The 27,029-nt window shown below is 44.5% G+C and overlaps 1 protein-coding gene across 1 annotated transcript; it reads right to left on the bottom strand.

Moving 5' to 3' along the window:
• Window positions 1-552: 552 nt before the first annotated feature.
• Window positions 553-12,640, bottom strand: LOC129557925 (neuronal membrane glycoprotein M6-b-like). The gene is made up of 8 exons (XM_088834392.1): window positions 12,553-12,640; window positions 10,598-10,781; window positions 8,786-8,941; window positions 7,550-7,721; window positions 4,901-4,975; window positions 2,225-2,232; window positions 1,634-1,691; window positions 553-633 (listed from the first exon to the last, which is right to left on the bottom strand). Exons 1-8 carry the CDS (start codon window positions 12,638-12,640, stop codon window positions 553-555), a joined length of 822 nt encoding a protein of 273 aa, XP_088690518.1.
• Between the last annotated feature and the right edge of the window lie 14,389 nt (window positions 12,641-27,029).

Here is a 27,029-nt window from a genome sequence, read left to right as displayed (position 1 = left end):
CTTCAAATTTTTGTCAGCTTATTTAAGGGGCATTTACTTGGTAGTGAGCCACCCTATAATCATTTTTTAAAAATACTATAATCATTTAAAATATGTGTGTAAAATATTTTCCAGACAGAGTCTGAGAAGACCAAATCCAGATGAAAACAGTTTCTTCCAATTCATCTTCAGGGCTTTTGTTCATTACTGAAATGGGTTATCAAGCAAGCAAAAATAATGGAAAACACAGGTATTCCAGTTTTAATACTTCACTTAGAGATACTGCTCAGAGTTTAAGTTCAAAGAAATTGTTTTTCAGTGGCTGTTCACCAATGTCAGTAAATAACTGAATCCTTTCCACAAAGTGGAAATAGCCAGATCTCATCATCATTTTGTAGTTCATGTATGGTAAGTCATTTGAGTAATCTACCATGCAAAATGAGTTAACTAAAGCAATTTACAAATTACTGTAACAAAACTGCAGAAACCTAGGCTCTGTTTTTGTCTGGGGGTCAGTGATACTTCACGCTATGGAATATAGCTCTCTAAAGCTCCTTATTGGCCTTATGCAACTTAGAACTTAGTGCAGCAATCTTTCCAGCTCTTAAACTTCAAAACCACATAGTTATATGTGGTAGCCATCATGTAGATCAGCTAGTGGAAGAGAACAGAACAGGACAGTAAGATACAGGCAGTGTGGGCCGCTGCCCCGACGCTTCTAAATTCGGCTGGGAATGGGAGCCAGCTCAGAGCCTAAGGTGTTTCTTTTTTGTCATTTGTAAGCCCATTATATCTGCACACTCAAGTTTCTGGAGTCTCACCTGTACAATATAAGTCATCAGCCCAGAGAACAGGTCCCCACCCTGAGGGAACAGAGGGTTGCCTCCACGTGGGGAGGGATGACAGCAAAGGTTGGACAGACTCTGAAGGACTCACTTCCTCATTTCTCAGCACTTGAGGTTCCCCCTCACTCTACCCACTCTACCCACCTTAGATCTCTGGACACCACAAGCCAAGCCCTCCCAAGTTTTCAGTCCATGTGAATACACACAGACACATGCCTGTGTGGTGGCATCTTCCATATTTATGAATCTGTCCTTGTGCTAAAATTTCCCTAACTCTCAGGTCAGCACTCACAGCCATGGGGATGCACAGAATGAGGAAAAGCTAACATGCCCAAGGCAAAGCTCTGCCTTCCTATGGCAGCTGTAAACAAGCATCCTTTTCATCGTGTGCCCTGGTTTTTGCATTTTTGTGAGCTCACTCTTTCTGTGGTCCCTCATGAGAGTACTAAAGGGCCGTCTAGTGTTTCTAAGCGCAGGGAGACTGCACGGGGCCTGACGGAGAAAATACATGTGTTCAGCAAGCTCCAGTCAGGCCTGAGGAACACTGCTGCTGGCATGGGTACACTGTCCATGAATCCGCAATATATACCCCACAAGATGCCTTTAAACGGAGGCAAAAGGCTTCTTCCCACAGAATCTGAATCTCATCACCTACCATGAATGCCAAGACCAGCACCTCGTTCTTCCTGCAAGCTAGACACGGGGTACGTTTACACAGGGGCACCTGAACCAAGGCTGAATCCCAGGTGTGTTGGCTGGAAGGGAAATCTGTTAGGATGGTGCCTGCAGGGAAGGGGGCCAGCACTCACCAGGGCAATGACGTTGGTGCCAGCTCCAGCACAGGCCACGATAAACAGGTGCTTGCTCCTTGGAAGGAAAGTTATGACCAACCTTGATAGTATATTAAAAAGCAGAGACATTACTTTGCCAACCAAGGTCCGTCTAGTCAAGGCTATGGTTTTTCCCGTGGTCATGTATGGATGTGAGAGTTGGACTGTAAAGAAAGCTGATCGCCGAAGAATCGGTGCTTTTGAACTGTGGTGTTGGAGAAGACTTTTGAGAGTCCCTTATACTGCAAGGAGATCCAACCAGTCCATTCTAAAGGAGATCAATCCTGGATGTTCATTGGAAGGACTGATGCTAAAGCTGAAACTGCAATACTTTGGCCACCTCATGCGACGAGCTGACTCACTGGAAAAGACTCTGATGCTGGGAAAGGTTGGGGGCGGGAGGAGAAGGGGACGACGGAGAATGAGATGGCTGGATGGCATCACCGACTCTGTGGACATGAGTTTGAGTGAACTCCGGGAGTTGGTGATGGACAGGGAGGCCTGGCGTGCTGTGATTCATGGGGTCGCGGAGAGTCGGACACGACTGAGCGACTGAACTGAACTGAGGACATGTAGAACTAGGAGAGAACCGGGCACTGAGGTGAGCATTCTACGGGGGAGTGATGGACTCCTCTAATCTGGGTGCACTCCCTTTTCCTCTGTAGGGCTGATTTCTGAAGTCCGGGCACATGCTGGGCTTACCTGGGGAGCTTTCAGCACTTGGAAAGAGGCTGTACCCCAGGCCAATTACATGGGTATAGCTGAGGCTGCTCCCCACTAACAGGGTATTACCCTGCTCCTGCTTGCCTGCCACCTGCGGCCCAGATCATGGATGTACACGCCTAGCAACCAGGTAGGCAGGCCCTGATTACTGCGGTTGCAGCTTACTTCCTAAACCATGTCAGGATCGTCTTAAATGCAAACTCTCACCAGTGCATTTGAGAATCTGCTTTTATATACAGTTATAAGCCAATTCCTGAAGACTATTCTAGGGCAGAGAGATTTTTCAACCATAGTGTGTCAGGATTTACTGCAGAGTTCCAAAGAATAGCAAGGACAGATAAGAAAGCTTTCCTCAGCGATCAATGCAAAGAAATAGAGGAAAACAACAGAATAGGAAAAACAAGAGATCTCTTCAAGAAAATTAGAGATTCCAAGGGAACACTTCATGCAAAGATGGGCTCGATAAAGGACAGAAATGGTATGGACCTAACAGAAGCAGAAGATATTAAGAAGAGGTGGCAAGAATACACAGAAGATCTGTCTAAAAAAGATCTTCATGACCAAGATAGTCATGATAACGTGATCACTGACCTAGAGCCAGACATCTTGGAATGTGAAGTCAAGTGGGCTTAGAAAGCATTACTATGAACAAAGCTAGTGAAGGTGATGGAATTCCAGTTGAGCTATTTCAAATCTTGAAAGATGATGCTGTGAAAGGGCTGCACTCAATATGCGAGCAAATTTGGACAACTCAGCAGTGGCCACAGGACTGGAAAAGGTCAGTCTTCATTCCAATCCCAAAGAAAGGCAATGCCAAAGAATGCTCAAACTACCACACAATTGCACTCATCTCACATGCTAATAAAGACATGCTCCAAATTCTCCAAGCCAGGCTTCAGCAATATGTGAACCATGAACTCCCAGATGTTCAAGCAGGTTTTAGAAAAGGCAGAGGCACCAGAGATCAAATTGCCAACATCTGCTGGAACATGGAGAAAGCAAGAGAGTTCCAGAAACACATCTATTTCTGCTTCATTGACTATGCCAAAGCCTCTGACTGTGTGGATCACAATGAACTGTGGAACATTCTGAAAGAGATGGGAATACCAGACCACCTGACCTGCCTCTTGAGAAACCTGTATGCAGGTCAGGAAGCAACAGTGAGAACTGTACATGTAACAACAGACTGGTTCCAAATAGGAAAAGGAGTACGTCAAGGCTCTATATTGTCACCTTGTTTATTTAACTTATATGCAGAGTACATCATGAGGAACGCTGGGCTGGAAGAAGCACAAGCTGGAATCAAGATTGCCGGGAGAAATATCAATAATCTCAGATATGCAGATGACACTACCCTTATGGCAGAAAGTGAAGAGGAACTCAGAAGCCTCTTGATGAAAGTGAAAGAGGAGAGTGAAAAGGTTGTCTTGAAGTTCAACATTCAGAAAACAAAGATCATGGCATCTGGTCCCATCACTTCGTGGGAAATAGATGGAAAAACAGTGAGAACAGTGTCAGACTTTATTTTTGGGGGCTCCAAAATCACTGCAGATGCTGATTGCAGCCATGAAATTAAAAGACGCTTACTCCTTGGAAGGAAAGTTATGACCAACCTAGATAGTATATTAAAAAGCAGAGACATTACTTTGCCAACAAAGTTCCGTCTAGTCAAGGCTATGGTTTTTCCCATGGTCATGTATGGATGTGAGAGTTGGACTGTGATGAAAGCTGATCGCCAAAGAATTGATGCTTTTGAATTGTGGTGCTGGAGAAGACTCTTGAGAGTCCCTTGGACTGCAAGGAGATCCAACCAGTCCATTCTAAAGAAGATCAGTCCTGGGTGTTCATTGGAAGGACTGATGCTAAAACTGAAACTCCAATACTTTGGCCACCTCATGCAACGAGTTGACTCACTGGAAATGACCCTGTTCTGGGAAAGGTTGGGGCCAGAGGAGAAGGGGACGACAGAGAATGAGATGGATGGATGGCATCACCGACTCGATGGACATGAGTTTGAGTGAAATCCAGGAGTTGGTGATGGACAGGGAGGCCTGGCGTGCTGTGATTCATGGGGTCGCAGAGAGTCGGACACTACTGCCAGACTGAACTGAACTGAACTGAACTGGAGGATGAACAAGCAATAGCAGCAACTCAGTCTTAAAAGACTAAGTTGCCAATGTATAAAAATTCAGTTGTATACAAATTGAGGGCAATCCTCTCTGGGGAAATTTACATTGGTCCTGTGACAAATGTTCTACTTTGACAAACGATCTGAAGATGAAAGAGAAGAATCGAGATATATTCAGATTGGGCAGGATTGGGATCACTCTCCAAATATCATCAAGAGAGTAAGCTGTCCAGTGGCACAGGACTGTCACTCTAGATTCAGCCATGGGACAGGGCCATTATCTAGGTGCAAAAAGGTGGCTCAGACTCTCATGGTCTTTCTTCCTAGGAGCACCCTTTGCCTCAGCCTGAAGTGCCCAGTGGTCGTCTAGGACCAGCTGAGGGGCCGGGGCCTACCTCGTTGGTGTTGCAGGTGTTTTCTAGGGCCGAGCCACATATTCTTCCTGGGAAAGCATTCCAAGGGATAATTCCTAGAAAGTGAATCCCAGCAGAAGGTTAGTGATTAGCACAAAGGCCAGTGTCCCTGCTTGCACTGGGCCGCTCCACTTTCAGAGGTAATTACAAAACAATCATGTGCTATGTTCTTCATCAACAATTGATGCATCTGCCCTCTGCAGAAGAAACTGTCTGCAATAATAAAAAGTCCTATTTGGACAACAGGGCAAGAACAAAGGCAACTAGTCCATGAGAGAATTAGACAAATTATGCTTTGGTTAGTTGAGCTTGAACTCGAGTTCAACAGTTCCTGTACTCAAGTTCAACAGCTGCAGGATAACAACCCCTCCCCGCCCCCCCCCCCGCCCCCGCAACATAAGGCATTTCCTCCTCCTAAAACCAAACACATCTTACCCTGAACTTCACGGTCTGCATCCTTGCTCCTCAAGCTCTTTCACCATGGTTGGCCCTGACTCCATTCTGAAAGGGAGAGGCTATGCTCAGAAAGGTTCTTGGCAATTTGACAGAGGAATTTGTTTATATTCTGTAATCTGCACTTCCATTTTGTATGCTTTTCTGTTCTTTTTTGCTGTGTTATACAAGTATCTCAGAACTGCTTCTGGATTGAAAGTCCAATTGGAAGCTTGGAAAACCACTGTACTTCCCCACAGAGTGAGGCCAGTTCAGCCTGTGGTGTCCTTGCTGTATCCAGCTCCTTCTGTGGTCACCTCGTCCATATGGCGGAGGCTGCTTTTTCTGCCATTAATGCCTCGATGTGCCCTTAAAAACAAAACACACCTCAAGTTCTCTTGTCTCCCAGGAGGTCAGAAAGGGAGATACTTAAAAACTATTCCTTCTACCTTTGTTATGGACCAGTAGTAAGTCTTTGTTTCAGGAGAATGGGACATGATGAAACCACTGATTTCAAGAACAGATTTTTTTAAATGATTACTGATGACGAGACATTTGTAGTGAATGGTGAAGAGTAAGGAAATGATACATGAACCTAGATATTCATTTACAAATATTTTCAAAATCAACTTGAGCCTCTGTTTTCCACCTGTTCTAAAGAACAGTGTAGTTGAAACTTTGGTTCTATGAGAAGAGATCAGTGCAAGGTGCATTTTAGGTTAAGTTTTGTATTATGGTTCAAGGTAAAATGCTGAGGATAAATCAGACAGGAAGAAAGCTCTTCTAGAAAAGCTTTGAAAAGAACAATTATTTCCTCTTCAATTCTAATGGAAAACTCTTTCCCCCTAGTTGATCCTGCCAACAACAGGATTTCCACCATCCTGGACAGAAGTACTACTGTCTTTTCTCACTCAGGAGGGATGTCTGGTTTGCAGTGATGGACAGGAGGTGCCGTGGCCCTTTCTGTGGCCTCTCAAGATGAACTGAACTTAGGTAAAGTGCCCACTCAGAAAAATATGTTTGAATAGGTATCCAGCGCTCAGCTTTGTTAGAGTCCCTTTGAATGACTTTAAAATATGCCCGGATTTTATGTTCTCCTTGAGTCTCTAGAGCCGCATCTCCTCTCCTGAATATTCAAAGTCTCCACTCATATCCTGAGTTTCCAAAATCTCCTCTCCTGAGTCTTATCTCTGGAGTCTCCTGAGTCTTCAGGGTCTAACCTCCAGAGTCTCATCTCCTAAGTCTCCTCTCCTGAGTCTCCTTTCTTGATATCCTGAGACACTAGGGTCTCATCTCTTGAGTCTCGTCTGCTAAGTCTCATGACTCTCCTTTCTTGAGTAGTCTAAGTCTTGTCTGCTGAGTATTGTAGGTGTCCTTTCCTGAGTGTGCTTTCCCGAGTCAATAGTGTATCCTGTCCAGAATCTTGTCTCCTGAGTCTCCAGGGTCTCCTTTCCTGAGTCTCATTCGCTTATCTCCAGAGTCTTGTCTCCTGAGTCTCCAGGGTCTTTCTCCTGACTCTCCTCCTGTCCAGGGTCTCATCTCCTGAGCCTGCAGGGTCTCATCTCCCGTGGCTATAGATCTCCTCTCCTGAATCTCCTGTCTCTCCGCTCATGAGTAGCCTAAATCTCCTCTCATGAGTCTCCTCTTCACAGTCTCCTATCCTGAGACCCTTGGATCTCATCTCCTGAATCACTCAGGTCTCATCTCCTGAGTCTCCTAAATCTCATCTCCTTTAGTCTCCTAAGTCTCCTCTCCTGAGTCTGCTATCCAGGGTCTCGTCTCCTGAGTCTAATCTCCTGAGTCACCACTGTGTTGCCTCCCAAGTCTCCTAACTGTCCTGTCCTGAATAGCCTAAGTCTCATCTCATCTCCTTAGTCTCCCAAGTCTCATCTCCTGAGTCTACTGTCCAGTGTCTCGTCTCCTGAGTCTCTGGGGTCTCATTTCCTGAGTCTCCTATCCCAGATCTCTGAAGTCTCTAGTCTTGGATCTCATCTCCCAAGTCTCCGGAGTTACCCTCCTGACTCTCTAGGGTCTCATCCCCTGATCTCCAGAGTCTTGTTTCTTCAGTCTTCTCTGCTTTCCTCTGCTCTTCTCCATTCTAATGACTATTAGGATTATTCTTATTACAACCCTGTAATAATTTAAATCTGCATATGCACATAGAACACAAATGAATCACGGGACCACACAGGAAGTATCATATTGCCAGATGGCCACACAGATCTGCTCCACTCCTGCTGTCCTGTTGGTTTGGGGGGACTTGATGACTTCACAGGTGGGCCATATGTTGTAGAACATAAACAATGGCACCGCCGAGAAACCAAACACACCCAACCAGGCCACTCCCAACACATAGGTGAGGAAGACAAACTAGGACAAGAAGGAGAAAGAATCGTCACCAACCAGTGCAATCCCTGGGAGGAATAATAATATATATCTCCTAATACTAAACTTGCTGGATGCAGTCACTGGACCATAGCAGATACAAGGGAAATTCTGTAGTTTTGCAGATCCGTATTTAGTAAGGATGTGAGTAGCCAAAGCAGGCTGTTTATGTCCAAGGTCACCGAGCTAGCTGGGACAAGGCCTTCTCCAGTCGTGCCTTGTAAGTATCAGTTCCACAGTTACCAAGGTGTGTGGATGCTCTCACAGGCCACTGCATTAGAACTCTGTTCCAAATTGCCTTTATTCTGCATGATAGATGGGATGTAGAACAACCACCACTACAGGAAGTTCTTTCTGGAAAAGAACCTGGGTAGCTTCAAGATCCTGTGGAATTACTAACGAGCATTAGATGCACCTTTGCTACATTTACAATAGCCATGAACACAAGCTTAGTGCACAGTAAACCTGCTCAAATGCTCATTTTCCTCTAGTCTTGCTTGGTTTTACATCTTTAAGAGTCCTCACCTTAGGACAGCAGAGAGCTCAGTTGGTGTCCTCAGCCCTGCAGCCTAGGTGTTTATCTTCCTCCTTCCATGACTTTCTGCCTCCATATGAGTGCATCTCTCTCAACTCCCCAGCTGTTTTCTTCGCATCTGACCAGTTTTCAAATGCCAGACCCACACATCCAGCTGCTTGGCATAGGCCATTATAAACCCCACTTCAACACCACCACCCCAACTCCAACTCCAAAAATGCCTCCTTCCCACCTCTCCCTCCACCCCTGAGTCTCTTTTTGTGATAGAGCACTTTCTGACCCTGTCTCTTACCGAGCCCCTTTTAAGTTCTGTCCTCCTCTAGGCCAGAGGTCAGCAAACACTGCCCGTGAAAGGCCAGAGAAGGAACTGGTCAGGCTCCATTGGGTCACAGATACGTCTCAGATTTGCTGAGTGAATGCAATCACAGACCACATGTCAGCAAAGGGAAGCGGTTGCCAAAAACCATACCAGACAGAAAAAACTTGAATTTTGTATCATTTCATGCATACTCATCATCCCGCTGATACACCAGCCACAAGCGGTTGTTTTAAACTCCCCGTGCAGTTCTTTCACTGCACTCGTGGTGTAGAAGCCTTCTGCCAGCAGAATGATCCCATACAAGAAGAAAAAGGACGCAATTCCATAGATGACATACTGCATCAGTTGAATTCTGCAAAAAGAAGAAGATCCCAAGTGGTTACATTTGCGGCCTGATTTTGGCCTCTGGAGGGGAGGCCGTGGGGTAGGTGACATCCTGTGACAGTTGGCCCACTGATGGCTTCAGTGGGAGTGCCGCAGACAGGCACCCCTGCCCAGACCACAGCAACCTGGGCCCTTCTTCCAAGGGGTGGGCAACTTCCCAGATCAGGGAGATGTTTCCTTTGGGCGGGGCCCCAGTGGACTTTTAGTACTTACTAGATGATGCTCCTTTGCATGTAAGTAAATGCATAGATTGACAAGTTATAGCCACTCATCCAGGACACACATACAACCAGCATTTCAACTTGGGTCCAGTGGACCTCCTATCCCTTCCACCACATCAGAATGTCTCCCAACCAGGCCAGGCTTTGTGCTTAACGGTTTTCTGCTACAACCCCTAAGTAAGCATTCATGGCCTCGCTATGGAGTAACTTGGGCAAAAGCTTTCCGCGCAAGACACTGTCATAACACAAGTGATAAAGTATCAAGCAAGTTAATTCACATCTAATTTGGTCCTATGAAAACCAACATAAATGCAGATGACAACCTTTGGCTGCCCAGTGGAACCAGCTGGTGAGTTAGAGACTATGGTACCTGGGTCCTATCCCCCGAGATTATGACTCAATTAGTCTGGGGTGAAACATAGACCTGGGGATTTTTTAAAAAACATTCTTCCAAGTTTGAGAGCCACTTATCAACATCACCAGCTAAGTAAACTACCATGCTTTCCTGAGACTTAGTCATGGTAAATATTTCTTGGTCTTTTTTTATACACAATTGGCACTCATTGAATCCCTTGTCCTGCTTGATCCTCCTCATGGCCTCCACCACTGCTGATTTCTTTGAATCATTTCACAGATAAAAAATAAAATTTCCCAAGGACTCTTCCAACATGCTTCCCTTATTTCATAAAAATTAATTCCTGCCTTTTTCAAAGGGCTGGTAGAAAAGTATCTCCCAATCACAAGTCACCTAAAGACTGTCGAACTTTGGGAGTAAGGAAGGAAAAATCAGTGAGGGGCAGGGGAAGATACACAAAGACAATCATCAATACACTGCTGCCAGGCAGGCACGCTTATGAGAATCCATGCATGGAAGTTGGATACTCAGGAGGATTCTGGGACAGCAGAGCTGAGGCCATACCCGTAAAACTTCCCCTTTTCTGAACTGGAGGATCCCCAGGGATTTTTCCTTTGCTTGAAGAATGAACGTCCAAGTCCTACTCCTGTCAACTTCAGGTGGGGCTAAGTCCTTGACAGGCTCCTACCAGGCCACTGCTGGCCATTTTCCCTGACAGCACTGGAGGGCATCTGTTACTCGGGGACCATGGTAAATCGGTGAGAGGCTGGGTAGTGTTGCCACCATCCCCCTTGGCCACCCGTTCATTGTGTCTTATGTGTGCACTGTCCCATTCTCCAGAAGCCATCCTATCCCAGGTCCCCAACACCCACTGCACACCTGGCCCTTTCTTTTCCCTTCTTTCCTGGCCCTTTTTCTGTCTTCTCCTGGGGAGCGTGAATGAAAGGCATCTATTTTCTCCCAGGGGCGCCCACAGCAGTTTTTCTGCAACCCTCCTGGGGTGGTGGTACTTTAAATGCATTTCTAAAAGGAAGGAGGCAACTTACACCTACTTGGCAGGGCATGGTCACTGGTGTTGGTGGAGAAGTGCTGCTCCAGGATCGCCATGGTGCCTGCCAGAGCCACGTGCCCACAGCCGCAGAACAGGGCGACACCCGAGAAGCAGAGGATGATGGCCACCAGGGAGGCGTAGGGGACTCTGCCCAGACACTCGATGCAGCATTCAAAGCAGCCTGGACCCAGGGGAGAGAAAACACAGCTGGTAAGGGCAAAACACCTACGACTTCATGAAGACCCTGCGTTAACAGAGAAGGTTGACTCCTCCCTCTGCCCTGCGTGCTCTTTGGGTAACAGCTTACATCGCAGGGGCCAAGCGGAGCTGTCCTCATCTCATTCTGTGGGTGAGGACCTGGGGGCTTCAGTGGAAAACATAGCTCAATTTGCTCGGGGTGTGTGGCACAGCAGCTAAGTGGCAAATGGTTATGGAGCAAGACACAACTCTACCACATCCTGATTGACCCAGGGTTGAGGTTAGGGGACCCCTGCTCAAGTGACAATGAGAAGCAATCACCCCACAAACAATGTCAGAAGAACAGCAGTGAGGCTGCTGTTCTATGAAGAAAAGTGACCGTCAAGTTCCCCCCAGCCTCACCATTATGGGGTTTCAGGTAGATATTTCTTTTTTTTGCAGCAGCAGCAACCAATGGCTTTCCCCAGCCTCTGACGTCCTGGGCAACCAGAAAAGTCAAATACAGTAATTACACTATTGCTGTGATCAGAAAAATATCAAGGGAATCAGTATGGAAAGAGAGTGGACATATGGGTCCCTAGAAGTACCAAGCCACCCAGATCCACTCAAATGGGCCCACTCAGGTTTCATTAATGTCAATACCAGAAATAAGCTCAGCTTTTAAATAAAAATGTTCCCCCAGAGTCAGGCAGCACAAGCAATTTAATCATACTTGTCCCCCGAACCCACCTCCTCAGCTTCAACCTGCCCCTGCCCAATGCACATGTTGAGAATAAGAACCCAGAACAGGTGAGTGATGTTTAAGTACTTGAAGAGGAAAAAGGAACAGAGGTGGGGTGGGAGGGGACAAAATGAGCATCCATGAAGTGAAATGAAGGAGAGAGCCACAGTTCATTCTTCATTCTTGAGAAATAATTTTTCAAATCAACTTTGACTTGAGATGTCCATAAAGACTTTCCTGGGGATTGAGTCAGGTGACATTTTCAGTTCGGAGACATTTTACATTTCACTGGAGTAGTGCAGGCCTCAAGGTAATGTCAGTCCCTCTCCTGACCTCCCATCCCTGTTTATACTATCCAGAGAAATAGAACTTTGAATGCATTATAATGTTTAACAGCAATCAAGAGCAGTTCATGACTTAAGGGCAAGCACATTAAGGTGGCTAAATTATTTTCCCTCAAACGGTCTTTACAGTAGACAGGGAATGACTACCCAGCATGAAACACTGGAGCTAGGCCTTTCCATTTTGATGATCATTCCATGCTAAACTGCTGCTGCTGCTGCTGCTGCGAAGTCGCTTCAGTAGTGTCCGACTCTGTGCGACCCCAAAGACGGCAGCCCACCAGGCTCTGCTGTCCCTGGGAGATAACCCCATATCTCTCTACAGTTCATTGGAAAGTAAAAATGCCAGGCCCTCATAAGAAAGTGTTCTTCCTTTCATTTCAAAAGATGACCAGCTATTTTCAAGAAAACCAACCTCCCTGAAATGGATTAATGAAACCGCCCAAAATGGAACCCAGTTCACAATACAGTTCAAGTCCACTAGCAAGTCGATACCTTAAAGAGATTTGTGAGACATGTGAGATTTGTGAGCACAAATGATGGAAGTCAATCTCATTTTGTCCTATGAACTCCTATCAGGTTGAAGTGAGGAACGCAACTAAAAGTCCAAATTCTCCAGGCTCCCAAACCAACAGCAGCTAAAATTCCTGGCCTTGCTATATGTGTTGTGTCATACAAGAGAGAAAATAGACCTCTTTTTTCTTGTGTTCTATCATCCCCACTTCTCCCATTCTCAGACTCCATGATGAAGTTAGGCATAAGATGAATGCCTGCTTCCATGGCTAACAAAGTTATTTCTGGTCTTTATTGGATAGAGGTGTGTGGCCTTGAGACTGTGCTAGCCAAGATGGTGGCCACTGGGCACATGTAGCTGTTTAAATTACTCAAAATCAAAACTTCAGTTCTTCTTTTGCAGAAGTCACATTTCACATGCTCAAGAGCCACAGGGGCTTTTGGCTACCATCTTGGATAGAAGAGATACAGGAGATTCTCTCAATGGAGAACACTGCTGTTGTTGAAGATCAGTTTTGACGTGCCACATACTCACTTTCTTGTAACATGAGCTAGGTTCTGAGTTTTACTTTGGATTTCATTTATTCAGCCTTTTTTGAAGATCTAGAGGGTGATAAACACTGTGATTGGCACTGGGAATACAAACATAAAATAAGACATCTTCCTTGCCTTCAAGGAGATCAGTTAGTTGAGTAACAAAACCAAGATAGAGGCTGCTGGAGAGTCAGTGGATGGTCAGGTGGGGGAGAGGGAGACAGAAGGACAGGAGGAAATATAATTCAAATTGGAGAGAGATCCTGAAAGGCTTTCTACAGTAAAATGTAGGGTGCTGAATATGTGAACAGCTGACATGGGGACACCGATACAAAGTCTGATAAAATTTGAAGAAATCTGCATATTACTGTTGTACATTATCTTACTAAGCCTACATCATTTCCCACCATCTGGGGTTAGGTTAGGTGTTACAGTGCAGTACACTCACCCTTTAACAAGAAAATGCAACCTTCCAAATACATGGCTGCAACTTCAAAACAGTCTTTCCTCCAAACGGGCTAGGGTTATCTGCTTCTTTCAAAGGAAATGCCACAGCTGTTCTGTGGCTCAAAACAGACAAGTGGGGTCAGGAGAATGATGCTCTTCAGCCCCCAACTCACCACTAGATCAAGGCTAATATTTTCCTCCAATTTGTCTCTCTCATGGACTCCAAATACCCTCATGCTGCTGGTCTAGTTCTAGAACACCAGGGGAAACTGGAGACTCAAGACTTTGGGGATCACTTCAATGAAGCATACTCACTCAGCAGAAGCCAATGCTCTAGGCTTTTGGTTGGTTTTATTTATGAACATAGAACTCTGACTCTTGTAGAAGTCTCCATATTGGTCAGAGTTGTTGCATGTGCACACCTAAAACTCTTATGGACCCTGCTGGCCACCAGGAGCCAAAGCCTGTGAAATACATCCTGGGGGGGAAATTACAGGAAATAATAGAACTGGATAGAGAGCTTATTCAAACATGGTTGACCAGTTACCCACAAGGCTAAAACTGTATTTCTGGTAGATATCTAACCCGCTGTGGATGGATTGCTCATGTTTTCTGTCAGTCTAGACGCCCTCTCTCCCTATACTGTGTTACATATCTTTGAACACTGGGTAATTTGGTCATATGCCACACAGTTATCCAAGAGGAACCAAGAGTGCTGCAAAAAGCTGGCAAGAAAAAGCTAAATCTGTTTCTAAAATATGGTTATCAATACTGTTAATGCCCTCACATTAAGAGCATTTCTGACCTACGGGTACAGAAGTAGGGGAGGCCATGGTGATGCTGTGCATTCAGGTTAGCCTCACAGGAGTACACTGGCACAGCCCCATGGAGTCCTGGGCTTATAATGCTCCACTACTACTACCTTGACATTCTTACTACTTTCTGCACAAGGGTGTCTGAATTTTCAATTTTGTATTTGGCCTACGAATTATGGAGCCAGTCCTGGGTGTACTTACATGAGAGGAGACAGAAGGGGTTCTTCGTACTTTATATTCCCACCATGGCATGGTTTTATTTCAGTGTCAGATAGAAATACAGCCTAGAAAGGCAGGCATCACCTTGCCTACCTACCACGTTGTCCTGAGCACAGCAACCGTCCCATGAGGTCAAATGCCTGGCATGTGGGAGAATTACTAGCTTCCCCTTTCCTCTGAGAGGGAGTAGGAATCACCCACTGTACTACCCTCAACAGAGCCAACACTCCAGGTTCTGCTAAACCAGGGATCTACAAACTGGAACCTGTGGTTTTGTCAATAAAGTTTTATTGGAACAGAGCTTAGACCCCTTCATTGACAAATTGCTGGCTGCTATTTCTGCTCTACCAAGGCAGAACTGGGTAACTATAACAGAGAGTGCGTGGCTTACAAAGCCTGAAAGAGTTACTATTTCCAGGAGAAATTTGCAGACCCCTGTCTGGAGTCACTGACATGCAGACTGTGGTCTGAGGTCCAGGAGCACCAGCATCACCTGTGAACATGGGAAAGGTGCGAGTCTCGGGTCCCACCCCGGAACAACTGGATCAGAAAATCAGTGGTGTGGCAGGGTAGCCCAGCATCTGGACTTTCAGACGAGTCCCACAGAGGCTCAAATCTGAGATCCACGGTCCTAACGAGTCGCGCCAGCTCTTCACTGTGGCAGCCCCACCAGCTTTACTTCCAGCCAAACTCCGTGACAATAAACACCAAGCACCATGAAACAATTCCTAGTTTCTGGCCTGAAAGCACAACCGAACCGAACGAAACCTATGCAGTGGTGGTCTTCATAGCAGCAGGCTGTGAAGGACCACCCACGGCGAATGAGTCAATGATTAAAATAAGTTCTCAACAGAACCAAAGAATGCACGTGAAACGCCCTGTGACACGTTTCAAAGATGCAGTTTGCATGGGGTCATCTGAAGGTGCAGCTCAGCTCTCACTGGAACAAAAGAAGCTCTTCCCAATAACCTTGCCTGTTACCATCATCACAAGTACTCTGGTTTCTTAAAGGCCTGATTGAGTGGAAGCTGTCAGTTAAGCAGGGTAGTAACAGATATGGGTGAAGACATACAGATGGCTAACAAACACATGAAAAGATGCTCACCATCACTCATAATCAGAGAAATGCAAATCAAAACCACAATGAGATACCATTTCACGCCAGTCAGAATGGCTGGTAACCAAAAGTCTACAAGCAATAAATGCTGGAGAGGGTGTGGAAAAAAGAGAACCCTCTTACACTGTTGGTGGGAATACAAAGTAGTACAACCACCATGGAGAACAATGTGGAGATTCCTTAAAAAAAACTGGAAATAGGTTTTGGGCCCAGAGAAGTGGGTCCGCTGCTTGCACTGCATAGAGTCCGAATTGGAGAGCGGGGTCGCTGCTGACACCCCACCGTTGGAGACTCTAAACTTTAAAAAAAAACTGGAAATAGAACTGCCATATGACCCAACAATCGCACTCCTGGGCATACACACCGACGAAAGCAGAACTGAAAGAGACACATTTACTCCAATGTTCATCGGAGCACTGTTTATAATAGCCAGGACATGGAAGCAACCTAGATGTCCATCTGCAGATGAATGGATAAGAAAGCTTTGGTACATATACACAATGGAGTATTATTCAGCCATTAAAAAGAATATATTTGAACCAGTTCTAATGAGGTGGATGAAACTGGAGCCTATTATACAGAGTGAAGTAAGCCAGAAAGAAAAACACCAATACAGTATACTAACGCATATATATGGAATTTAGAAAGATGCAAATGATAACCCTGTATACAAGACAGCAAAAGAGACACAGATGTATAGAACAGTCTTTGGGACTCTGTGGGAGAGGATGAGGGTGGGATGATTTGGGAGAATGGCATTGAAACACGTATGTTGTCATATGTGAAACGAATCACTAGTTCAGGGTTGATGCATGTTATAGGATCTTGGGGCTGGCGTGCGAGGATGACCCAGAGGGAGGATAAAGGGAGGAGGGAGGTGGGAGGGGAGTTCAGGAGGGGGAACTTATGTAAACCCGGGGTGAATTCATGTCAATGTATGGCAAAACAAACCATAATATAAACCACATAATATAACCACAAAAATATAATATTGTAAAATAATTTGCCTCCAATAAAAAATAAATTAATTACCAAAAAAAAGAAAGATGGTAACAATAACCCTGTATATGAGACAGCAAAAGAGATACAGATGTATAGAACAGTCTTTTGGACTCTGTTGGAGAGGGCGAGGGTGGGATGACTTGGGAGAATGGCATTGAAACATGTATATTATCATATATGAAATGAATCGCCAATCCAGTTTCGATGAATGATGCAGGATGCTCGTGGCTGGTGCACTGGGATGAACCAGAGGGATGGTATGGGGAGGGAGGTGGGAGGGGTGTTCAAGATGGGGAACACATGTACACCCGGGGTGGAATCATGTCAATGAATGGCAAAACCAATACAATATTGTAAAGTAATTAGTCTCCAATTAAAAAGACCCGGGTTCGATCCCTGGGTCGGGAAGATCCCCTGGAGAAGGAAATGGTAACCCACTCCAGTATTCTTGCCTGGAGAATCCCATGGACGGAGAAGCCTGGTAGGCTACAGTCCACGGGGTCGCAAAGAGTCGGACACGACTGAGCGACTGAACGGAACGGACGGAACGGAAGTTAAGGAGAGGGAATAAGATGGCAGAGGAATAGGATGGGGAGACCACTTTCTCTCCCATGTATTCATCAAAAGAACATTTGAACGCTGAGTAAATTTCACAAAACAACTTCTGAATGCTGAGAGGACATCAGACACCCAGAAAAGCAGCCCATTGTCTTCGAAAGGAGGTAAGAAAAAAAACATAAAAAATAAAAAGAGAGCCAAAAGATGTAGGGATGGAGCTCCATCCCAGGAAGGGAGGCATAAAAAAGAGAGAAGTTTCCAAACACCAGGAAACACTATCACCTGCGAGTCTGTGGAGAGCCTTGGAAACTCAGAGGTCAACATAACCCAGAGGAAAAAGACATAAATAATTAAAACCCACAGATTATGCACCCAATGGTAACTCTCAGCGGAGAAGCAGTGGAGATGCCCGCATCCACCATTAGCAAGCGGGGGCTGGACAGGGAGGAGCCGGCTACACTGCTTAGAGTAAGGACCGGGCCTGAATGCCACGAGGGCAATCTGAGAGAGCTAACTGGAGATAGCAAAGCAGACTGTGGGGAAACTACCCCTCAAAAAGGCGAAAAGCCCTAACCTAGGACTCCACCAGATCCACTCACAGAACAAAGGACTGAGCAGAGCTAGCTGGCTGCGGGTGGCCCATCCCCCACTGAGACAGGCAGGGGAGGGCAGCCAGAGCCAGAAGAGGTCAATCGCGGCCCCAGAAAGGCATCCGATACTAAACTGCAGGCTTCACTTCTGGCCAGGACTTCTTGGGTTTCTGGCCAGTTGACATCCACCTGAGAAGGTGCGCCGGTTGTACGCCCAGAAAAGCAAGTGGCAGAGACCAGGGAGGTGATGAGTCACAGGGACTGCATCGCCAAACACCTGGTCACCTGAGCTGCTCAGACTGGGGAAGGGCACAAAACCCAGGCCCAACCAAGTCTGCAACTTTGTGGAGTACCCGAGTATCTGAATCTGAGTGGCTTAGACCTGGGATGTGCATGCAACCCAGCGTCGGCCTTGGAAAGTTCCTGGCAGAGCAACCTACAGCCTGTGCAGCATAGACTGGGACAGCACACACACCGTAAGCAGGAGCAAACCCAATGTGGCCGAGACACTGAGAGAACTCCCCACTGACGCCACTGATATTTGTCTGCAGCATACCTCCCTCTCCACAGCACGACTGAACAACTGAGTCTTAAAAAGTGTCCACCACAGCCTCCTTATGTCAGGGGGGAAAATAGAAACTGAAGAGACCAGCAAACAGAAGAAGCTAAAACAGAGGGAACCACCTTGGAAGTGACAGATGGAGAAGTCTTGAGGCTACTGCAACAATAAGACTGAAAACCAGAGGCAGCAGGCTTAAGTCCAAAGCCTGAGACACCAGAGAACTCCTGACTCCAGGGAACATTAATCGATAGGAGATCATCAAATGCCTCCATACCCACACTAAAACCAAGCACCACCCAAGAGTCAACAAGTTCCAGAGCAAGACATACCACACAAATTCTCCAGCAACACAGGAAAATAGCCCTGAGCTTCAATATACAGGCTGCCCAAAGTCACTCCAAACCCTTTGACATCTCATAACTCATTACTGGACACTTCATTGCACTCCAGAGAGAAGAAATCCAGCTCCACCCACCAGAACACCGACACAAGCTTCCCTAGCCAGGGAACCTTGACAAGTCACCCGTCCAACCCCACACACAGCGAGGTAACTCCATAATAAAGAGAACTCCACAAACTGCCAGAAGAGGGAAAGGCCATTCCAAACAAAGCAATATAAGCAAGATGAAGAGACAGAGAAATACCCAGCAAATAAAGGAACAGGATAAATGCCCACCAACCCAAACAAAGAGGAAGAGATAGGGAACCTACCTGATAAAGAATTCTGAAAAATAATAGTGAAATTGATCCAAAATCTTTAAAAAAAAAAAAAAATTGGAGTTACAGATAAAAAACCTGGACGCAAAGATCGAGAACATGCAAGAAAGGTTTAATAAGGATCTAGAAGAAATAAAAAAGAGTCACTATACAATGAATAATGCAATGCAATTCAATGCTGCTAAGTCACTTCAGTCGTGTCCGACTCAGTGTGATGCCATAGACGGCAGCCCACCAGGCTCCCCCATGAATAATGCAATAGATGAGATCAAAAACACTCTGGAGGGAATCAACAGTAAAATAACGGAGGCAGAAGATAGAATAAGTGAGTTAGAAGATAGAATGGTAGAAATAAATGAAACAGAAGGAAAAAAGAAAAATGAATTAAGAAATGAGGACAATGTTAGAGACCTCTGGGACAATGTTAAACGCTCCAACATTCGAATCATAGGAGTCCCAGAAGAAGAAGACAAAAAGAAAGACCATGAGAGAATACTTGACGAGATAATAGTTGAAAACTTCTCTAAAATGGGGAAAGAAATAATCAACCAAGTCCAAGAAATCCAGAGAGTCCCTAACAGGATAAACCCAAGGCAAAATACTCCAGTTCAGTTCAGTTCAGTTCAGTCGCTCAGTCGTGTCCGACTCTCCGCGACCCCATGAATCACAGCACGCCAGGCCTCCCTGTCCATCACCAACTCCCGGAGTTCACTCAAACTCATGTCCACAGAGTCGGTGATGCCATCCAGCCATCTCATTCTCCGTCGTCCCCTTCTCCTCCCTCCCCCAACCTTTCCCAGCATCAGAGTCTTTTCCAGTGAGTCAACTCGTCGCATGAGGTGGCCAAAGTATTGCAGTTTCAGCTTTAGCATCAGTCCCTCCAATGAACATCCAGGATTGATCTCCTCTAGAATGGACTGGTTGGATCTCCTTGCAGTATAAGGGACTGTCAAGAATCTTCTCCAACACCACAGTTCAAAAGCATCGATTCTTCGGCGATCAGCCTTCTTCACAGTCCAACTCTCACATCCATACATGACCACGGGAAAAACCATTGCCTTGACTAGACGGACCTTGGTTGGCAAAGTAATGTCTCTGCTTTTTAATATACTATCAAGGTTGGTCATAACTTTCCTTCCAAGGAGCAAGCGTCTTTTAATTTCATGGCTGCAATCAGCATCTGCAGTGATTTTGGAGCCCAAAAAAACAAAGTCTGACACTGTTTCCACTGTTTTTCCATCTATTTCCCAGGAAGTGATGGGACCAGATGCCATGATCTTTGTTTTCTGAATGTTGAGCTTCAAGACAACCTTTTCACTCTCCTCTTTCACTTTCATCAAGAGGCTTTTGAGTTCCTCTTCACTTTCTGCCATAAGGGTAGTGTCATCTGCATATCTGAGGTTATTGATATTTCTCCCAGCAATCTTGATTCCAGCTTGTGCTTCTTCCAGCCCAGCGTTCCTCATGATGTACTCTGCATATAAGTTAAATAAGCAAGGTGACAATATACAACCTTGACGTACACCTTTTCCTATTTGGAACCAGTCTGTTGTTCCATGTCCAGTTCTAACAGTTGCTTCCTGACCTGCATACAGGTTTCTCAAGAGGCAGGTCCAAGACACATATTAATCAAACTAACAAAGATCAAACACAAAGAACAAATATTAAAAGCAGCAAGGGAAAAGCAGCAAATAACACACAAGGGGATTCCCATAAGGATAACAGCTGATCTTTCAACAGAAACTCTTCAGGCCAGGAGGGAATGCCAAGATATACTTAAAGTGATGAAACAAAATAACCTACAGCCAAGATTACCATACCCAGCAAAGGTCTCATTCAAATATGAAGGAGAAATCAAAAGCTTTACAGACAAGCAAAAGATGAGAGAATTCAGCATCACAAAACCAGCTCTCCAACAAATGCTGAAGGATCTTCTCTAGACAGGAAACACAGAAAGTGTGTATAAACTGGAACCCAAAACAATAAAGAAAATGGCAACGGGATCATACTTATCAATAATCACCTTAAACATAAATGGGTTGAATGCCCCAACCAAAAGACAAAGCCTGGTTGAATGGATACAAAAACAAGAGACCTATGTTGTCTACAAGAGAACTAACTCAAAATGAGGGACACATACAGATTGAAAGTGAAGGGCTAGACAACGGTATTCCACGCAAATAGAGACCAAAAGAAAGCAGGAGTAGCAATACTCATATCAGATAAAATAGACTTTAAAACAAAGACTGTGTAAAGAGACAAAGAAGGACAGTACATAACGATCAAAGGATCAATCCAAGAAGAAGATATAACAATTATTAATATACATGCACCCAACAGAGGAGCACAGCAACATGTAAGACAAATGCTAACAAGTTTGAAAGGGGAAATTCAGTTCAGTTCAGTTCAGTCGCTCAGTCGTGTCCGACTCTCTGCGACCCCATGAATCACAGCACGCCAGGTCTCCCTGTCCATCACCAACTCCCGGAGTTCACTCAAACTCATGTCCACAGAGTCGATGATGCCATCCAGCCATCTCATTCTCGGTCGTCCCCTTCTCCTCCCGCCCCCAACCTTTCCCAGCATCAGAGTCTTTTCCAGTGAGTCAACTCACCGCCTGAGGTGGCCAAAGTATTGCAGTTTCAGCTTTAGCATCAGTCCTTCCAATGAACACCCAGGATCGATCTCCCTTAGAATGGACTGGTTGGATCTCCTTGCAGTACAAGGGACTCTCAAGAGTCTTCTCCAACACCACAGTTCAAAAGGGAAATTAACAATAACAAAATAATAGTGGGAGACTTTAATACCCCACTCACACCTATGGATAAATCAACTAAACAGAAAATTAACAAGGAAACACAAACTTTAAATGATACAATAGACCAGTTAGACCTAATAGATATCTATAGGACATTTCACCCCAGAACAATGAATTTCACCTTCTTCTCAAGCACACACAGAACCTTCTCCAGGATAGATCACATCCTTGGCCATAAATCTAGCCTTGGTAAATTCAAAAAAACTGAAATTATTCCAAGCATCTTTTCTGACCACAATGCAGTAAGATTAGATCTCAATTACAGGAGAAAAACTATTAAAAATTACAACACATGGAAGCTGAACAACACGCTGCTGAATAACCAACAAATCACAGAAGAAATCAAAAAAGAAATCAAAATGTGCATAGAAACGAATGAAAATGAAAACACAACAACCCAAAACCTGTGGGACACTGTAAAAGCAGTGCTAAGGGGAAGGTGCATAGCAATACAGGCACACCTCAAGAAACAAGAAAAAAGTCAAATAACCTAACTCTACACCTGAAGCAACTAGAAAAGGAAGAAATGAAGAACCCCAAGGTTAGTAGAAGGAAAGAAATCTTAAAAATTAGGGCAGAAATAAATGCAAAAGAAACAAAAGAGACAATAGCAAAAATCAACAAAGCCAAAAGTTGGTTCTCTGAGAGGGTAAATAGGTGGGAGGGGGCTTCAGGAAGGGGAACTCACGTACACCCGGGGCGGATTCATGTCAATGTATGGAAAAACCAACCAATATAATATTGTAAAATAATTGGCCTCCAATAAAAAATAATAATAATCACTATTCTGCAAAAAAAAAAAAAGAAAAAAGACATGATGCCTGGAAAGATTGAAGGAGGGAGGAGAAGGGGACGACAGAGGATGAGATGGTTGGATGGCATCACTGACTCGATGGATGTGAGTTTGAGCAAGCTCCAAGAGCGGGTGATGGACAAGGAAGCTTGGCATGCTGCAGTCAAGCTTGGGTCGCAAAAAGTTGGACATAACTGATCAACTGAACTGAACGGACAGATTGAAGAATCAGTTGTGTGTGGGAACACCCAGTAAGGGAGTGAGCAAGAGGCTGGAGGGGGATTTCTAATTCACTGAGTTTTTATGTAGAAAATTCTTCTTTAGTCTTACAAAACTCTCACTACAAGCCTCTGGATCCTCCCATGATCTTCAAGATGACTGTCTTCCAATTTGCTTACAGTGTTGGATACATCATACTTTTTATCAGTAAAGATTGTTCTATGAATGCACAAATGAATATGTCTTCTTTTGAATGTATGGTCACTCAAATTGTAACTTTGTTATGGTGCATTAAAATACTCATTTTTGCTTTTGTCAATACATGATTCATTCTACAATTAAATTTGGGCAATACATCGATAATATTAAACATGCTATCTGCAAGGGTGACTGGTTGAATTAGAGATAGGCATTCTGGTATTCTAGTGTATCAGTTTGCTCCTGCTGTATAACAGGCATCCCCACAATTTTAGTGGTAAACAAACAAATCAAAAAACATTAACTCACTCACAGGGCTCTAGATTGGCTTAGGGTTGGTTGACTTAGGTTGCATTCAGATAACTGGCTCTGCTGATTTTGGCTGGACTTGTTCACAAGTTCTGGGAGTCAGTTGGCTTGAGCTGGTTCTTTCAAGTCTCGCTACATCATGTCCGCTTGTATCCCACTGGCTAAAGCAAGTCACACGGCTAAGAGCACGGACAGGAACATTCCCCCAATGAAAGCAAAGAGATTGAATATATGTGGAAAGCAACCTAAACTAAAACACCCTCACAACACACAAACTAAATCCCAGCTCTCACTCAAGAACTATAAGAATAAACATGGATTTTCGCAAATATCTGGCTGTCTCTAGCCTCTGGGCCTTTACGCATGCTGTCCCTCTGCCTAGAGTAATCTCCCACACCTTCCTCCCTTCTTATGCCATACATCCATCTCTACGACTTGACAGGTTAACTCTTGCCCATTCTTTCAGACTGTTATATCGCAGAAGCATCTTCTTTAGAACCCAGAATCCAATATTATTCCCAAGCTCAGGGTCTCCCACTGTGCTCTATGCTTGAAAATTGCCCATTTCTTTCTCTTCTCATAATCTCTGTGAGTACAGACTGCATCCTTCTTACTAACCTTTGGGCCCCCAGTCTGTAGATTGGTATCTGGTATACACCAAATATTCAAAAAGTGTTTGTTGGATGACTAATTTGGATATAAATATTCATCCTCTGTGAGCGGTGCACACTGATTTGGCTATAAATAGCCTGCTGCTGCTGCTAAGTCGCTTCAGTCGTGTCCTACTCTCTGCGACCCCAAAGACAGCAGCCCACCAGGCTCCCCCGTCACTTGGAATCTCCAGGCAAGAACACTAGAGTGGGGTTGCCATTTAAATAGCCTACCTACTGACAATTTCTCTCTCCAAATTTTTTTTCTTATTACTGTTAAGAATAAAACGAATGTAAAACTCTGCCTATGCAGAGCTATAAACTCAAAACAAACACATGAGCTCAGACTCAAACTAAGCAATCCTCCCCATTCCTCAGGAGATAATCTGATGTTTACTAGAATTTTCAAAGCACACACACACACACACAAATGAACTCTTTGGACCAAAACTAAACCAGAAGTTGCAGTGTGAACTGTTTGTCAGTCAGGATATACTTCTGACATTTAAAACATACTTTCGTGACATGGGGACACTGACCACTACAAAGTGGAATTGCCGGTTTTATTGAAGCTACTAACATCCCTTTCTCTAGCTGATCCCTAACAAAATATGTAGGACAAAAGGTCCCCGAATACTGAATGCTCATTCCTTAAAAAATTGCTTGAAGAAGATCCATGGCTGCCTGTTCATCTAAATGCAGTTTACATTTGTCTTTCACTGGTCCTTGAAAAAATATACGGGCTTCTCAGGAGGATTTACAGGCTTTTTGATGATATCTGAAGGACTTGTCTATTTATCATCATCACTGAAAACTTCATCACATAAGCACTTCATCATACATCCATTCATCAGAACTAAACCGCTGAACCCACTCCTCTCCAACAGACTTATTCTCTTTTCCCAATGCACTGCAATGAGCTCCACAAACACTAAATTCATGGTGACAGAGATTCTCAGAAAGAGCATTCAGCAGCATATTCTCTAAAGTATTTACCTTAGGCTTACAACATGATGATCCAGAACGCACTGAAAGCGGCTGGTAAGAGGATTTCAACAATCCACTGTGCCCTCCAATCAATAGCTAATCCATCGCTACTAAATGGCTTCTTCAGAGCGCAGACACACGAGAGGATCAATGAAATGGAATGTCTATTGTAGCAGCTCCACACACTCTCTTTAGGAAACTGCAAGAGGCTGGCAGAACTCGTCAATGACTTTTCATACGTGCAACTAAAGATAACACATTGGGGTGTCTGTGAGTGTTTCTTACAGTCGTGGTATCACTGGATGGTGTCTGGAAGATATTTTCGGCGGTGGCATCCTAGAAGGGCAGTGGTACTGGCATCTAATAGGCAAAGGCCAGTATGTGTGTGCTTAGTCGCTCAGTCTTGTCTCTGTGACTTCATGACTTGAGTCTCTGTGACCGCCATGGATCACTGTCCATGGGGTTTTCCAGGAAAGAATACTGGAGTGGGTTTGCCATAAACATCCTATGGTGCAGAAGATAGCCTTCCCTCCCACTGCACAGTAACAGGATTATCCAGTTCTCAATGTCAATAGTGCCAAGAATGAGAAACCCCGCCCTAGAGAAAGTTCACAGATGGAATACCTAGAACTGCCTGATATGGCAGCCACTAAGCAGCAAGATCCCCTGGAGAAGAAAATGGCAACCCACTCCAGTACTCTTGTCTGATGGACAGAGGAGCCTGGTAGGCTATAGTCCACTGGATCACAAAGAGTCGGAGATGACTGAGTGACTTCACTGGTCACTGGTAAGCACATGGAGTTAATGAGCTTCTCAAATGTGGCAAGTCCAAATTGAGAGGCCCTGTAAGTGAAAAATACACTCTAGATTTCAAAGAATTAGCATGAAAGAAGAATGCAAAATATCTTAATGCTTTTATGATTAGATATAGAAATGATGTTTTGGATATTGCACTAAGGAAAACATACTATTTAATTTCATCTCTTTATACTTTTAAAAAATATATCTACTAGAAAGTATAAAATGGTATGTTTCAGGTTGTACACCTTTATGGACAGCACTCAGTTAATGTTCTTTTTGTTCCTTTGATGACAACCTGTCTCTACCCATAAAACCTGCATTTTAATTAGACATTCTCTCAAAGGAAATTTAAGTTCATAAAGCCCCAGTCTATGTCCATATAAGGTGAATATAAGTGCCAAGCTATTTAATCAGATGAAAGATATTTGAGCTGCAAGATGAAGCTTCCCTATTTATAGTCATTTACATAACTGGGCTGAGGTTAAGAAAGCAGAGGCACAGATTTGTGTTTTTCTTTATGTGCAAATGATTAGGAATTAATTCATTAGCAAAATGTCCCACAGGTAAACAGATTAAAAACCTAGAAGACAAACAAATGGGGGGTTTCAACAACAGGTAAATATTTCCAAGAGGCAAGTACAAAATCTAGCTCATTAGGAAGAATGACCCTGAGAACAGCAGAGAAACTAGACAAACCGTGAAAGAGCCTGCTGATGAAACTGAAAGAGGAGAGTGAAAAAGCTGGCTTCAAACTCAGCATTCAAAAAATGAAGATCATGGTATCCAGTCCCATCACTTCATGGCAAACAGATGGGGAAACAATAGAAACAGTGACAGACTTTATTTTGCCGGGCTCCAAAATCAATGCAGACGGTGACTGCAGCCACGAAATTAAAAGATGCTTGCTCCTTGAAAGAAAAGCTATGACTAACCTAGCATATTAAAAAGCAGAGACATCACTTTGCCAGCAAAGGTCTGTATAGTTAAAGCTATGATTTTTCCAGTAGTCATGTACAGATGTGAGAGGTGGACCATAAAGAAGGAGGAGCAGCAAAGAACTGATGCTATCTAATTGTGCTGGGAAAGACTCTCGAGATAGTAAGGAGATAAATCGGTCAGTCTTCAAGGAAATTAACTGTGAATATTCATTGGAAGGACTGATGTTGAAGCTGAAGCTCAAATACTTTGGCCACCTATTGCAAAGAGCTGACCCATTAGAAAAGACCCTGATGTTGGGAAAGATTGAAGGCAGGAGGAGAAGGGGACAACAGAGGATGAGATGGTTGGATGACATCACCAACTCGATGGACATGAGTTTGA

This window comes from Moschus berezovskii, chromosome Y (assembly GCF_049115385.1).
Source record: "Moschus berezovskii isolate FMDL1 chromosome Y, NW_MosBer_1.0, whole genome shotgun sequence".
Lineage (NCBI taxonomy): Eukaryota > Metazoa > Chordata > Mammalia > Artiodactyla > Moschidae > Moschus > Moschus berezovskii.
The sequence above is the reverse complement of the archived record's forward strand: the minus strand, read 5'-3'. Positions and strand labels throughout refer to the sequence as shown.

Excerpts from the sequence above, each read along its gene's own strand:
- LOC129557925 (XM_088834392.1), bottom strand. The coding sequence starts at position 12,640 with ATGGAAGCAGGCATTCATCTTATGCCTAACTTCATCATGGAGTCTGAG. Across the intron at positions 8,942-10,597 it reads GACCATGCCCTGCCAAGTAG|AATTCAACTGATGCAGTATG; the intron begins GTGTAAGTTGCC and ends TTCTTTTTGCAG. Across the intron at positions 634-1,633 it reads GCACCAACGTCATTGCCCTG|CTGATCTACATGATGGCTAC; the intron begins GTGAGTGCTGGC and ends CTCTTCCACTAG.